The following is a 13,745-nucleotide window of genomic DNA, read 5'->3' on the forward strand; positions in this document are numbered from 1 at the left end:
ATTTTTTTTTTGATGCTGTCCCGGCGCTTCGTGCCTTCCAGGCGCAGCGTCAAAGGCTGTGCTCCCTGGCTGAGCACATAAGATGCTTTGACGATGGCAGAGATGAGCTGTCCGAGGTGAAAGGTCTTCTGAGTCAGACTGGATAAGGTAGCTTACAGGCTCTCAAGAAGATCACGTTTGCCTCAAGTATAATCTTTTACCTATTTATGTTTCCAAGTGTTCGGCTTTGGGGCAGAGACCATAATTTTTCTTTTTAATTAAAATGGGGATTTTGTTGGGTTTTGGTTTGGTTTTTGTTTTTTTTTTTTTTTTCCCTAAGTCATGTGTGGGTTTGAAACTAACTCTTATTTCTCTTTTGCAGAGATCCTACACGTTGCTTGTGGAGGCATGGGATTACAATGATAACTCCACAAGTAAGTATTCATTCCACTGGTTTACTGCTTGGTTTACTTCCTTTGGACACCTCTGCTTCCCGTGCACTGAAAGGCCTCTGGTAGTTTAACCAGCTTGTTGTGAATTAGAGCGCAGAGGGAGGGAAAAGTTCTCCCTCCAACAGTCTGGAGCAATTCCTCCAGGCTCTGCAGCAGCCTGTCTCCCTTTTTGCCTGCAGAGGGTGAGTAGCTCACTCACCTAGGCACCAACAGTTTGCCTAAAAATAGATGCTGTTAATTCCTTCTCTCTCCTTAGGGAGAGTAAAAGCCAAGGGATTTATTCAGGTTTCTTTGTTTGGAGTTTTTTCTTTTTTTTAATTAAGTATAATATTTAGAAGCCTAAGTCCTGTTCACTTGAGACCTCTCTCTATACTTCTGAAAACTGAACGTGCAGCTTAAAAAAAAAAAAATAGAAAAACATAAAATCTCCATAAGACTTGGTCTAGATATCCATCTAATAACTGTAGATGACAAATAGGAGTGACTGCCAGCTCTTCCTTGGGAGTTAGATGTCTAGGGATTTATACTCAGGGGCTGAAAAATACTTACCAAACACGACCTGGTAGAGGCTGGCTGGAAACCAAGGGTGGGAATCTTCTGCTTGGAATGTCTTTGGTTGGTCTCAGAAAGGTTCTGCAAAGCTTTTCCTGTTGACAGAGGAAGCTGTACAGGGTCTCTTGGCATATGAGCTGTTCTGCTTTTTGCCTGTTGTTTCTGAAGGAGGTGGGCAAAATTAGCCATGTCTTCACTCTAAGGCTTGAACAGAGTGTGTGGTAAAAGCCACAGGAGGGAGTGTGAATCTGAACTCATAAAGGTTTTGTTGACACAACAAGCCTTTCCCTTCAACAAGGAAGCAGCAGCACTGTGGCCCATCTTACAGAAATCTTACAGCAGCTCCTTGTAGTCCACCTTGGAATGCCAGGTGAGAGCCAGGCAGGAATGAAATGGGCTTCACACCTCCCAAGAGAAAGGCCTTGTAGTCTTTGAAATGCACGGTGGTCTTTGAGTCTGGGACCCTTTCTGAGCAGTTCTTTGTATTTATTTTTTTTTTAAATATACATGGAATATCCTGTTAGTTTATAGTTCCAGAAAAGCAGTTGTCCATTGCAGTTGATTCCTGTGACCTGTCAGGGGTAGCCTCAACCAGCCACGTTCAGCACTGTGGCAGTAGCTGTGATTCCAGGCTCTACCCCAGTCATGGAGCAGCGGCTGGGAAACTTCTTGGCCACGGAGTGTTTTATGGAGGAGAAGAAAATAGATGCTGCAGCAGCAGTATTGTATTAAAAATGGGAGATGCCTGAATTCAAAATGAAAGTCGTGTTTATAGTAGGATCTGAGAATTTCTTCAGACTGGGTCTCTGCCACTTTTACTATTATTAGAGCTCATCTTTTTTCATGAAACAACTGCATTTCCAAAGCTACACAATGAACCCTTTCTTTGCTTTCATGTTCTGGAAGTACAATTGTCTTCAGACAAAATTGCCTCATTTCTCAGCAGTGCATTTGACCAAGTGCAGACATGTTCTTGCATATGTTCCTGATCTGCATTCCTGCTCTAGCTTTGCTGTCACTCATCCATCTGTAGGTCACTTCAGTCACTGCACTGCACAAAGCTGTTCCTTTGTGCCTCTTTGCTTGACTTACAGTCAGCTTTCCCAGAGCTGAAGAATAAGTCTTGAAGAACTAGTTAAGAAAATGATTAGAACTAAACAATTGTCATCGTATAACGTGATGAGTGGGGGGTTTTTTTGATGCCCAGGAGTTTCTTTTACTGTAATTGCCACTGAATTGTAAGGACCCTGTGAGAGCTCTCAGCAATAAAAGTGGGTTTAGTAAGCTTTGTGCAACTTCTCAATAGCTCTAGCATCCTCTGATCAGTGCAGTTGTTAGGAGATCCTGGAGTGGAAGCTTCCTTCCCCCTCTACATTCCACTCCTCCTACGTTCCCTTTACCACATACTCTCTCTTGTCTCACTTCCAAGAGTGGCTTGCAGTTAAATTCTGGCCCTGTTGAAGTTGATGAGAATCATGCTTTGTTGGAGCCAAGATTCAACTCAAATGGTTTTTCTTACTCTGGTTCTTGTCTAGTTGCCATCTTGCTACTGTTGCTTCCTACATAAAGCTAATGGGGCTGACATTGCAACTCAAACTATGGCAAAGAGCTGTGGTAAATTACTGGTATCAGTTGCATGTGAATTCCAGTCGGGCATAAGAGACTCCAGCACAATGTAAACCAAGCCATAGCTGGAAGTTGTCTGAAACAAAGACTTTCAAAAATAACTGTGGTGTCCTTGGCCACCCAAACTGCTCAGAGGAGTCTGGGGGTTTTTTTTGTTGTTGTTGTCGTTTTTGCTTCCTGGTGCTGCATAGTTATAATTTCCAGACAATGGGGCACTGAAAAGCAAAGGTGGGCAGTGAAAATCTCATTTCCTTGCGCCTAAAACCTTTGATACAGTTGCCCACTGAATAAAAAGAGAGATTAATAGCTTTGAAGTGTAGCCACGAGGAGTGAATGAAACCAGCAGACTCTCTGACAGTGCAGAGCAGAAGCTCAAGATGTACAGAAAGCCTCTCCCTTCCACTTCATCAATTCCTAATGGGTTAATACTTCCTCTAACCTTCCTATCAAAGCATGGGGTTCTGAGTCAGAGGATGGCAGGGGAGTTCAGGAGATCCCTTTCTCTCAAGCCTGGCTGACTGCTGCTTTTTATTTACTTAGCCAGTCTGCTGCCTTGGGATTGCTTCCTATAAAACTTAGACCGAGGTTGGTGCAGGCTAAGAATGGCAGGGTTGTTGCAATGCCTGCCCTGGAGTCTGGGTCAGCACCCTTGTGTAAGTGGGAATAGGCAAGGGTGGAGAAGGTTTTGTACAAGAAGGAACATGCCAAGGCTTCATTGTGAAAACTGTGGGTGATGGCTGACGGAAAGGGATCTTAAACCTGGGAGACCTCGCTTGAATTTAGATGGATGGATTTGGTTTTGTAATGCGTATCAAAGGGAAGACATTTTATCCATGATCCAAAGGGAAATTGCAGCTGGATTTCATCTGAGCCCTTACAAAATAATGAAGTCCAGAGGACTTATAAGGGTGTTTCCATTTGAGTTCAGCTTGTGGTTAAGGTCTCCAAAGAGACTGGTTGGAGTGAGATGCCATAGATGTTCAGCAAGGACAGGCTTCCTAATGAGCTGGCAGATTGGAGAAGAATGATAGAGCAGAGACAAGAGGAAAGATCCCTTTTCCAAGGCAACTGCCTTTCCAGTGCCAGGGACTGAAATAGCTGTCATTGGTATGTTCCCAATGGGGAACAGGAAAAGACTGGAAAAGCAAGAGTGAGTGTGTGTGTGTTGTGTGAGGGGGGGTTGTTTTGCAGAACTGAGTGTCATTCCCCTTTTCTCCTGCCTCTTAAGGGAAAGAACAAGAGAGGTGTTTTACTCCCAAGAGGTAGGATGTCTTTATGCACACTGGGTATTTTGGGAAGTGCATTTGCTCTCCAGCTGTGCTGTGGATGGGGTGTATCCTGGCAAGTGCAGCAGAGCCACCTCCAGCACGCATGAGTGGAGCTCTAATTGCCAGGCTAGCCCCATTCTGAGAGGAGTAGATATGCATCTGCTTAAGTGCCTCTTAGAATTAGTCAATAATCTTGCTGATGAGATCTCAGAGCCTTACACCTGCACATGCAGACATGATATTGCTCTGGATGTACCAGTATGGAAAAGTCCTTAGGCATCTACATAACCTGTGAATGGGATGTAAGTTAATAAAGGCCTGTGCACATCTGAAAGTCTGACACATAGATGTGGGGTTGGGGGCTTAGTGCCAATGAATAATAAAACCTGATTTAAATAGAAAATATTATAGAACCAGAAATACCAGAAGGTGAATAAGTTGTTGCCCTGAATTTCACACTGTAAAACACTTGAATGCTGTAGACTCAAGCCATGAACACCCCCAAAAATGGGCAAATACTCGGGATGTCTGGCTATTGACACTCTTATGAGTTTGTGCTTTGACTTAATGTCATTCAAAACTGCAGACAAGCAGGCAGGGTCTAGTGGTGCATCAGTAATGGGTATCTGAGGCTTGAGGAGCCTGTAGGGAAGTTGTTTTTTTGAAAGCTGCAAATCAAAGGTCCTTAGCAATGAATTTAAAACTATTTTTGATTAAAAACTGGCCATGTGTCATCTTAAGGTTTGTGTAGCGACTTCATTAGCCTTCAGCTCTGCCTTATGCAAAATTCCCCAATGTTCTTTTGTAGTTGTTGGAAGAAAGAGCTGCACACCAGTACATTTTAATTCTTAACACTCAGATGTGCCAGCACTTCTTCACACGCTGCTTTCTAACACATCACTGGCAAAGTGCCCTTCTACCTAAAATCCTTCCATCGCTGGATTGTGCTCCTGTGTACTTATTGTTGGGTTTGAACTATGTCTGTGAGGATATCTTGGCTGTTTTATGATAAACTTTCAGTCAGCAGTCAAGTGCTGGCTCGCAGCAGGTCGTAAGGCAGTGTCAGATCGTTTGAGTCACAAGACCTGGACTACAAAGTGAAATACCGCAGATATATACAATGTTCCGAGCTAATGTGAAATATTATTATTTCAAGCCATAATTTTGACAGTTGTGGGGCTCTGAAAGCCAGAAGGCTTCTGCTGGAACTAAATGTCGTGTGCAAAGCCTAAAGTTTGAAATGCTCTGTAGAGGGAAAGGGAATCTATAGCACACAGATGCAGCAGTTTGAGTTTTCTGCTTTGAGCTCTGGTGGTCTTGATGTTTTACTGTCAACTGACATCCGAAGAGAGAACTTCCATGGTGTTCCTCAGCCAAAACCTGGTGAGATTGCTGATGTCATCTGAATGCTGGAGTAGCCAGTTTTCAATTCAGTGTTTGCACAGGAGGCTGCAAACCTTCTGCAGTGCCTGCATTCAGTTTGTAGACATGGCTTTATTAGGCTATTGTAGTGTGATGGTTTTGTCAATATTCCAGTCGAAAACAAAACCAGCGCCATTAATGGAGAAGCAGGGAAAACCACATTTTGTACCAACCTATTGGAGCTAGAAGCAAAAGCAGCTGAATTTTCCCTAATCACAACTGTGTGATTCTCACTGGATGCCCTTACACTGCAAAAGGGACGAGTGATTGGCAGGAACTGAACAGCCTCTTTTGATTTCAAGCTTTGTTCGGTTTGATAACGCTGCGTGCGTGTTTCACTTAATGGTTTGTAGCTCCAGGGCAGCCTTATCTGACTCTCTAAAACAGAAAATTAATAAAACCAACTGGCTGCCTCAGAGAGTCTTGCCTGTGAAGCTGCAGAGCTGTGATGTGGGAGTTAATGACGATACCTAAACGCAGTTTTAACTCTGACATCTCCTCTGACTCGTAGATCCCGATCGCATTATTGAGAAGGCTTCCCACTCTGGAATGATCAATCCCAGCCGCCAGTGGCAGACTTTGAAACACAACGCAGGAGTTGCCCACTTTGAGTATCAAATCCGTGTGACTTGTGCAGAGCATTACTATGGCTTTGGCTGCAACAAGTTTTGTCGACCAAGGGATGACTTCTTCACTCACCACACCTGCGACCAGAACGGCAACAAGACCTGCTTGGAAGGCTGGATGGGACCAGAGTGCAACAAAGGTTTGTGACAAATGCTCAGCCCCCAAGGGACCACTGGCCTTGGGTGGGATTTGAGGGCATTGTATCCAGGTTGCATTAGGGCTAAGGACTGGTGGCACAGCGACCAGCTCTTACACAGAGAACCAGGGGCAGGAGAAGACTGGTTTCTGCCTTGTGTTAAAATCTCTGAGAGGCCTGACGAGTACTGGGCACTTAGCAGATGTGTTCTTTCTCTGATTATCCACATCTTTGCCCTTGGGAAGAAAACCCAGCCCACTGACTTCAATGGGAATTCTGCTGCTGACTTCAAAAAGGATTTCCCCTTTGGTGCAGAACTTCAAGACAAGCAGGAAGGAGAGACTTGTTTTAGAGCTGACCTGGCAAGTGTAAAGCTTTGGTGTTTAAAAAGTCCCAGGCTGTTTGTTCTACCTGAGATCATGTTTAACATGTTTATTAGGGAATGGCAGCTTCCTAAGTAGTTTCAGAAGGAGAAGGCAGGACTTAGGAACAGACTTATCAGCATGTCTTGCTGATTTGAGTTTACCTGCAGTTTGAATCAATGCTCATCTTAATATCCTGTGTGTTCAGATATATGGCCAAAGCTAAATCCAGAGTAGTCAGAAGCTGGTTTGAATTAGGTGCAAAGCCAGGGAGAGTGGCCCAGTTCACCTGCAGCAGACAGAGAAAGGAAACCTGTAGCCTAGAAGTGCCCTGAGCTCTCTGGGGTGGGATGGTTTCTCCTGCACAGAAACAGCTCTTTGAGCAGCACTAGGTACAGTTCCTCTGAAAAGGCAGAGGAATAATTTCCTATAAAAAGAAAAAGCTGATCTATTTCCTATCACAGAGAGTCACCCACCTTGGGGTTCCTTCACGTAGATTTGATACAAGAGACTTGTTAAAACCTTGGATTTAGTGGGATTACAATGGTGGTTAGAGATTAAAACATTCCCACAGTGTGAAGGTGCCCGAAGTGGCAGCTGCTGATATTGTGCTGATACTCTTCTTTTTTGTTGTTGTTTTAACAGCTATTTGTCGTCAGGGATGTAGCCCCAAGCATGGTTCTTGCACAATTCCAGGAGAGTGCAGGTAAATGCTCCTATCTCTCCTTTCCTCTCCTCCCCCCCCACTCCTTCCCAACTAATTAAACAAGTGATGCTAAACACAACAGGATTGGGCAGGGAGGGTGTTTTGGGAGTCGTGTTTTTGACCAAGGCACATTATTCATGCTGACTTGCCCAGAATAAGGGGGGAGCAGGCTTTTAATGCACTGATAATTTTAAGAAGCTTTTGGTTTGTGAAATGGTGGCACTGGGGGGGAGGGGGGGTTTGGGATAAATCGAATGCTGCCTAATGAGCACTAACTAATTGTTTCTGCATAAATAGTGCAAATGTTTTCTGGGTATGTTTTTTCCCCCCAGCCTGATTAACAGGCTTTTTCAACTCCAAGCTTGAAGTACAGTGTGGCTTTTCTCTCCCCTTCTCCCTTTCACTGTTTCCCCCTTCTTCCCTCCCACCCCCAGGTTTCTTCCATCAGTAGGCAAAAGTCAAGCATTCTTTAGAATGGGATTAGTTAAATCTCTCGGATCCTTTGCCATTGTGAGCCAGGCTCCCAGTGCTGAGAGGTTAATGGCTGGGATGAAATCTTGTCAGTAGGCTCCATGAATGCTGAATTTTGCTGCCATGCTTTGAAGTCCATTCTGTCCTGGCAAGGGGACAATGAAAAGCAGATTTTTACCCATAACCCAACAACTAAATATTTGGAATGCCTTAAAATATGCATCGTATATTTACAGCACGGGGAGGTTCTCTCCCTTACCCTTAGAGGGTTAGTGGATAATAAATGTGGATATTCTTTATCAACAAGCAGCTTCCAAGCTGCTGCATGTAACCCTTTATCACATCAGTTTACAACTGAGGGCTCCTGAGGTTACAAAAAAGGTTGATATTGATCCTGTGTAGGAAGGGTTAAAAGTAAAGTTTGGGTATTCATGAATAAGACTCAGAAGTCTGAAGGAATAGAAAGTCATTTCTCTACCTGACAAGCATATTGGTGGATTCTCTGTTGCTGAAAGTTTTTTCATGAAGTGGACTGGAGTTCAAACAGGAACTAAATCTGGGGTATCTGGCAGGCTGTTATATAAAAATTCAGCCTAAATAGCCACACTGGTTAATTTGTTCTCTCTGTCCCTGTAACTTATGCTTCAAAGCAAGCAAACAAACAAACAAAAATCATCAAGGAACATTCTGACAGCGAGGTAGGAAGGAACTTCTCATCCTCACAAGAGCTGTGGCAAAGTGAAAGTTGAGCTGCAGGATGGACTGCTGTCGGTCCTTCGGTGATTTTTAACCTTTAGCAGCACTGATATGAGCTGGTTTACCCCCAGAACACCGAAACTAAATCTTTTTTTAATTAAAAAAAAAAAAAAGAAAAAGCCTAACAAGTAGTAGGAAGTTTTGGGGGGGGGGGCAGATGGTGAGAGGAGCAAGTCAGTCAGGGCTACCAGTGATTTGTGCTTCTGTCATCAGAATAAACATGCCTTGTAGGGGTTGCTGTCTCCTAGTCAGAACAACAGGCTTTGTTTCCAGATTTTTTTTCCTTTCCTTTCTCTTTCTAAGTCTCTTGCCTCCCACTCACTGCCCAGACATGCACTAGTGCTCTTATTTACTTAAGGTGCAACTTTCCCACACTTGATTTGCATAGTCTTGAAACAATGCTGTCCTTCTGGTGCTTTCAGATAACTTCTGCTTGCCAAGTCAGACCACTATCTTTAAAGTGAACACAGGAACAAGATTTTATTCTCTTTTAAGTTTTGATGAGTCATATAGCCTGTATGTTACAAATGCAACAGGGTTTAAAAATAACATCCCAGCAGAAACTGCTCTGCATTCTGGTACAACAGACAACTCCAAACGTTCCTAAAATATCCTTTTCCCTCTTGCTGAGAGTCACTTTCTTCAATGCAGGCCAGCCAACAAAACCATTTTTACTCATGAATCACTATACAAGGAAAGTTAACTTTAAATTTCTCATGAGAAACTGCTGCATACATATTATTAAACAAGAATTATTACTGTGAATCTTTTTCTGGAATTGCTATCTAACTTCTTGTTTTCTAAATGCCCATAGCCTTATCCAGTTTTGTTTGTTATGTTTTGAAGCTGATGTTTGAATAAAGTAATATCTTTGGCTGCAAAGCTCACAGAATTTTTTCTTGTGTGGTGTGGTTTTTGGTTTTGTTTTTTTTTTTTTTTTTAGTAATTATTTCATTTCTCTTTACACTTGTTTTAAAGAAAAAAAAACCCACCACCACTTTGATTTGACAGAAAGGAATAAAATTCTCAATGTGGATACCTGTTTTTGCAGGTGAGGCCCCTTAGTTTGGCTTGTGTGCAAGCTCACAGGCAAGTTGCTTTGAATGCAATACAAATTAAAAGGGTATGTTCCTCAATTTTGATCTCTGTGCGTTCTTATTATATTCCCTCTACAGAAGGATTTTCCAAGAGCCACTTGAGAGAGGTTGTTTTGCCTTATCTGGTTTTCTTTCATGTTCTTTGCTCACAAAGACACATAAGTTGGACTGGCTTTTTTTGTTAACACACAAACTAATAAGAATTTCCCATTGGCTTTGAATAGGCTGCTATTGAAATAGCTATTAAAGCAAAAAGTTAATTAGGATGCAGTTTGTCACCTGAGATTTTTAGAAGGGAGGTTGGGCTTTACCACTGGCTGTGTGTGATTACCCACTGGATAGATCCTTCTGCCTTTTTCCCATGAGAAGAAATTGCCAGCAGAAGAATGGTGGGGGGTTTTACAAATAGAAAGCTTAGCTGACTTCTGTAGGGCTGAGGTTTGTTTTCATAATTTAGTGACAGCTTAGTGCATAATTGCTGCTGATCAATTACTCTCAAGACCTGTTAATGAACTACAGTACCTCAACAAACCCTTGCTTTTCATTTCCAACTTGTTTTGCTTGTTTCTAACTATAGATCCACTTTAATTTGAAGAATCCTTGATCTGTCTTGCTAGTGAGAACTAAATGAATGCCAAAATGAGCTTTCCCTTCAGAGGGCTTTACTTTAAAAGCACATCTTCCTTTTCAGTAGAGAATTCAGGTACCTAATTGATAGTGGCAATAAATAATAACAAATTCTTCAGACGCTGAAGTTTCCCAGAATTGGCTGTTTTAGTTATTCCCTGAAAAGAGGTTATTAGCATCAATCAAACTCTGAAACACACCAGCAGCTGATCTTTGCACACGTGTAGAATCCTGAGGTGTGCTGTTTTCTTCCATCCCTGACTGTGGCCCGCTCCATACTGGCTGTGTGTGTCTCCTTGTTGGGAATAAGGCTGGCTTCTGATGGAATAGGGAACTCCTCATGCTTTGCTACTGCCTTGCCAAGGGCTCAGAGTTGGTGGTTATGGTTTTGTTTGTCTTCCTGCGACGACCCCAGTGTGGCTGAAGCTCCTGGAACCTTGTATTCATGAGGATCTCTGGATAACTGTTGTTCCCACTGACTCTTTCTCCCCCCCTCGATTTATAAAGCACCCTGTCAAAGCCCAGAGATTGATTTGTAGTGCACACCCACCCTCTCTGCCACATTTATATGAGGCTCCAAAAGAGTATTATTGTGCTGAATGGCCTCATGCTGGTTCTCTCAGAACAGTTATTCTTTTGTCAGGAGGCCGACTACAGAGACCTTGGCAAAACTACCAAAATGTTTGTTTACAAGAAACCATCAAACAATCCTTGAATAGCTTCTCCCCTCCCCTCATCCTGCCCTTCTCCCCCACTTCCCCAGCCTTTTTCCAAGCTTTGGATTTCCACACTTGTATCTACACAGAGCAGTTCTGACTGCCTTTTGGTTTGTTTCCCTGTTCTGATTTTTTTTTTCCCCCCTCTTTAACCGAAGGTGTCAGTATGGATGGCAAGGCCAGTACTGTGATAAGTGCATTCCACACCCTGGATGTGTCCATGGCACTTGCATTGAACCATGGCAATGCCTCTGTGAAACCAACTGGGGTGGTCAGCTCTGTGACAAAGGTATGCTAATCCCACGGGGAACACTTGAATGTTAACACTGGGAGCCTTTGCACGTGAGGCTCAGAGTGCTGGGAGTGTGTTTTCCTTCAGCTGCTTGGCGTTGTCTCCAGTGCTGTTCTGTCCTTAACTTCTCCCTGCCCTGTCCTACTCTTGTGTGTGGATGCATTCTGTAAAGGCTCTGGAATAACAAATAAAGCACACACGTGGGGGTGTTTCTGTTGCTTTCCAACCGTGGCTCTAAAGCTCCTCCCCTCCTGCAGATCTGAACTACTGTGGAACCCACCCGCCCTGTCTGAACGGTGGCACCTGCAGCAACACCGGCCCTGACAAATACCAGTGTTCCTGCCCTGAGGGCTACTCGGGACAGAACTGTGAAATTGGTGAGTGTTTGCAGCCGCTGAGCTGCCACTGACAGTTAATTCTTACCTGGGTTTGGATACACTCGATGAGATGGAGGAAAACTCCGTCCTTGCCTGCTCATGCTTCCTCGTGAGCTTTTGGTGTCTGTGAACAGCAGCCTCCTGGTCCTTGCAGGAGTGCAGTGCAGCAATGTGACAATGATGTGTCCAGGGCAGAAGCACGGGGTGGGCGTAGGGGGTGGCTCCTGGTGGCATTGCTGTATTCCCTCCCTGATGTGCCTGTGTCCGGTGCAGCGGAGCACGCCTGCCTCTCCGATCCCTGTCACAACGGAGGAAGCTGCCTGGAGACATCCATGGGATTTGAATGTGTGTGTGCACCTGGCTGGGCTGGACCAACTTGCACTGATAGTGAGTTCTTTCAAATTTGTATGAAAAAAGATGCTAGTTAGCTGGTTTATATCACTCTTTGTGATCACTGATAAACTTATAGGGCAGCCTATTTAACCTTTCCCAGCTTGAGCATTGGTTCCTGGCAGCCCTTTATTCCCCTGAGCACTCTCTTCCCCTTTGCTGGTGCTGAGGTTTTTGTTTGCTAACTGCCAGGGGAAAGAATGGCCAAAGGCTTCTCAAAAGAAGCAGAATGCTGAATTTTTGTAGCATTCTGGCAAGTTGTTTAAAATGCTGTTTAGAGGGAGTTGCTGGATCAAAATATGACTTGCAAAAAGGCCATAGGGGTAAACTCTTTCCCCTGTGCTTTGAACCCCCATTCACACTACTCTTATTTTTAAAGAAGGCTTTTGCTGAAATCAGAGATGACCTAGAATTCCAAGTAGAAGTCCTGTTGTCCTTCTGATCCTCGGGGAAAACCCAAGTAGCAGCAACCATTTATCAAATGTGTCAGTTAGTGCCATTGCCTGTCGGGCAGTGGAGCTAAGCCTCTCCTTACTCTGCATTACAGATATTGATGACTGTTCTCCAAATCCCTGTGGTCATGGAGGAACTTGCCAAGATCTAGTTGACGGATTTAAGTGTATTTGCCCACCTCAGTGGACTGGCAAAACGTGCCAGCTAGGTGAGAACTGCTTTTCCCTTCATCCAATGCTTTTCTGGAGTGGGGAGAGAGAAATGCAAAAGTTACCGTGGTACAGCCAGGCCAGGGCAGTTGTGCCCTTTGCATTAGGGATGTTTGTGTTTCCGTGGTCTGGGACAGTCTCCAAGCATGGCTTCCATCACTTTGTTGCTGCTGTGTGCTGGCAGTCGAAGGAAATGGTTAACTAAGGGACATCCTTCAAGCCAGAGCTGCCCTGGAGTGGGGAGGGTGCATGCTGTGCCTCCCAGCGCTGCCCCCACATGTGTTTCTCCCTTTAGCCTGTGAGAAAGTTGCTGTATCTCTCCAGCCATGTCAACTCCTCCAGACCAAGGAGTTCACAGCTGGGTTCCACAATGTGGATGATCTCAGGGAGAATGAGCTGGCTGCATTCCTTACACAACACACTCATCCCACTGACCGGGCTGCAGCATTTCTCCTTCAAAACGCTCAGCTGAGATGTGTGTGGGGGGGAGAAGTTGCTCTTAATGAGTGGCTGGGTAATTATCAAATAATTAGCGTAGCCTGTATGTTCTAATTGCAGAGAAACTGAAAGAGCCTTCAGAGGCTGACGGTGTGATTGACTTCTGTTTGTTGCAGTCACACTAATCTGTGCTGTACAAGTTCCTCTTAGCTCTGAAGGAACTGCTGATCGCTGGGAGAGTGGGCTGTGGGCTTTTCCCTTCCCCCCTGCCCTACAAACTCTGCATTGGGCTGTTCCCCTTGGTTTTTCAGATGCCAATGAATGTGAGGGCAAACCCTGTGTCAATGCCAACTCCTGCAGGAACCTGATTGGCAGCTACTACTGTGACTGCATTACTGGCTGGTCTGGCCACAACTGTGATATCAGTAAGTGTCCATATCCTCGGGTTTATTAAAGGCCAGTTCTGTGGGGATATGTATGTTCTAAGCTCAGATTTAAACATCGGGCAGAGCCCCAGCAGTTGATGTTTTTAGAAAGGGAGTAGTTGGTGCAGAATGAAAATACACAATTTTATCAAAGTCATTAGCCTGTACCATAGCTATATTCTGATAAAGTGACTGAAACAATGATGTGAAGTTTCGCTGCCTCTCGTAGCAAAATCACGAAAGGTTTCCCACCCATTATAATAACCTTATCTCAAGGAAGGCATGCAGGAAACTTGACAAAAGGTTTATCTAGCTGCAGTTTTAGAGAGACCTGAACTCTCTATCTAGTGTAAATATATTTTTG

General features: G+C 44.2%; 1 protein-coding gene across 1 annotated transcript in view; it reads left to right on the forward strand.

Annotated features, from left to right (window-relative positions):
* JAG1 (jagged 1) overlaps positions 1–13,745 on the forward strand; it is a 34,973-nt gene that overhangs the window by 11,662 nt on the left and 9,566 nt on the right. Inside the window, exons 3-10 of the mRNA XM_017834509.1 lie at positions 362–413; positions 5,811–6,065; positions 7,070–7,130; positions 10,956–11,086; positions 11,347–11,466; positions 11,740–11,853; positions 12,404–12,517; positions 13,268–13,381. Of these exons, the coding sequence (XP_017689998.1) occupies positions 362–413; positions 5,811–6,065; positions 7,070–7,130; positions 10,956–11,086; positions 11,347–11,466; positions 11,740–11,853; positions 12,404–12,517; positions 13,268–13,381 (961 nt within the window). The remainder of the gene's footprint in view (positions 1–361; positions 414–5,810; positions 6,066–7,069; positions 7,131–10,955; positions 11,087–11,346; positions 11,467–11,739; positions 11,854–12,403; positions 12,518–13,267; positions 13,382–13,745) is intronic.

The sequence above is a fragment of the Lepidothrix coronata genome, unplaced genomic scaffold, assembly GCF_001604755.1.
Source record: "Lepidothrix coronata isolate B3197 unplaced genomic scaffold, Lepidothrix_coronata-1.0 Scaffold234, whole genome shotgun sequence".
Lineage (NCBI taxonomy): Eukaryota > Metazoa > Chordata > Aves > Passeriformes > Pipridae > Lepidothrix > Lepidothrix coronata.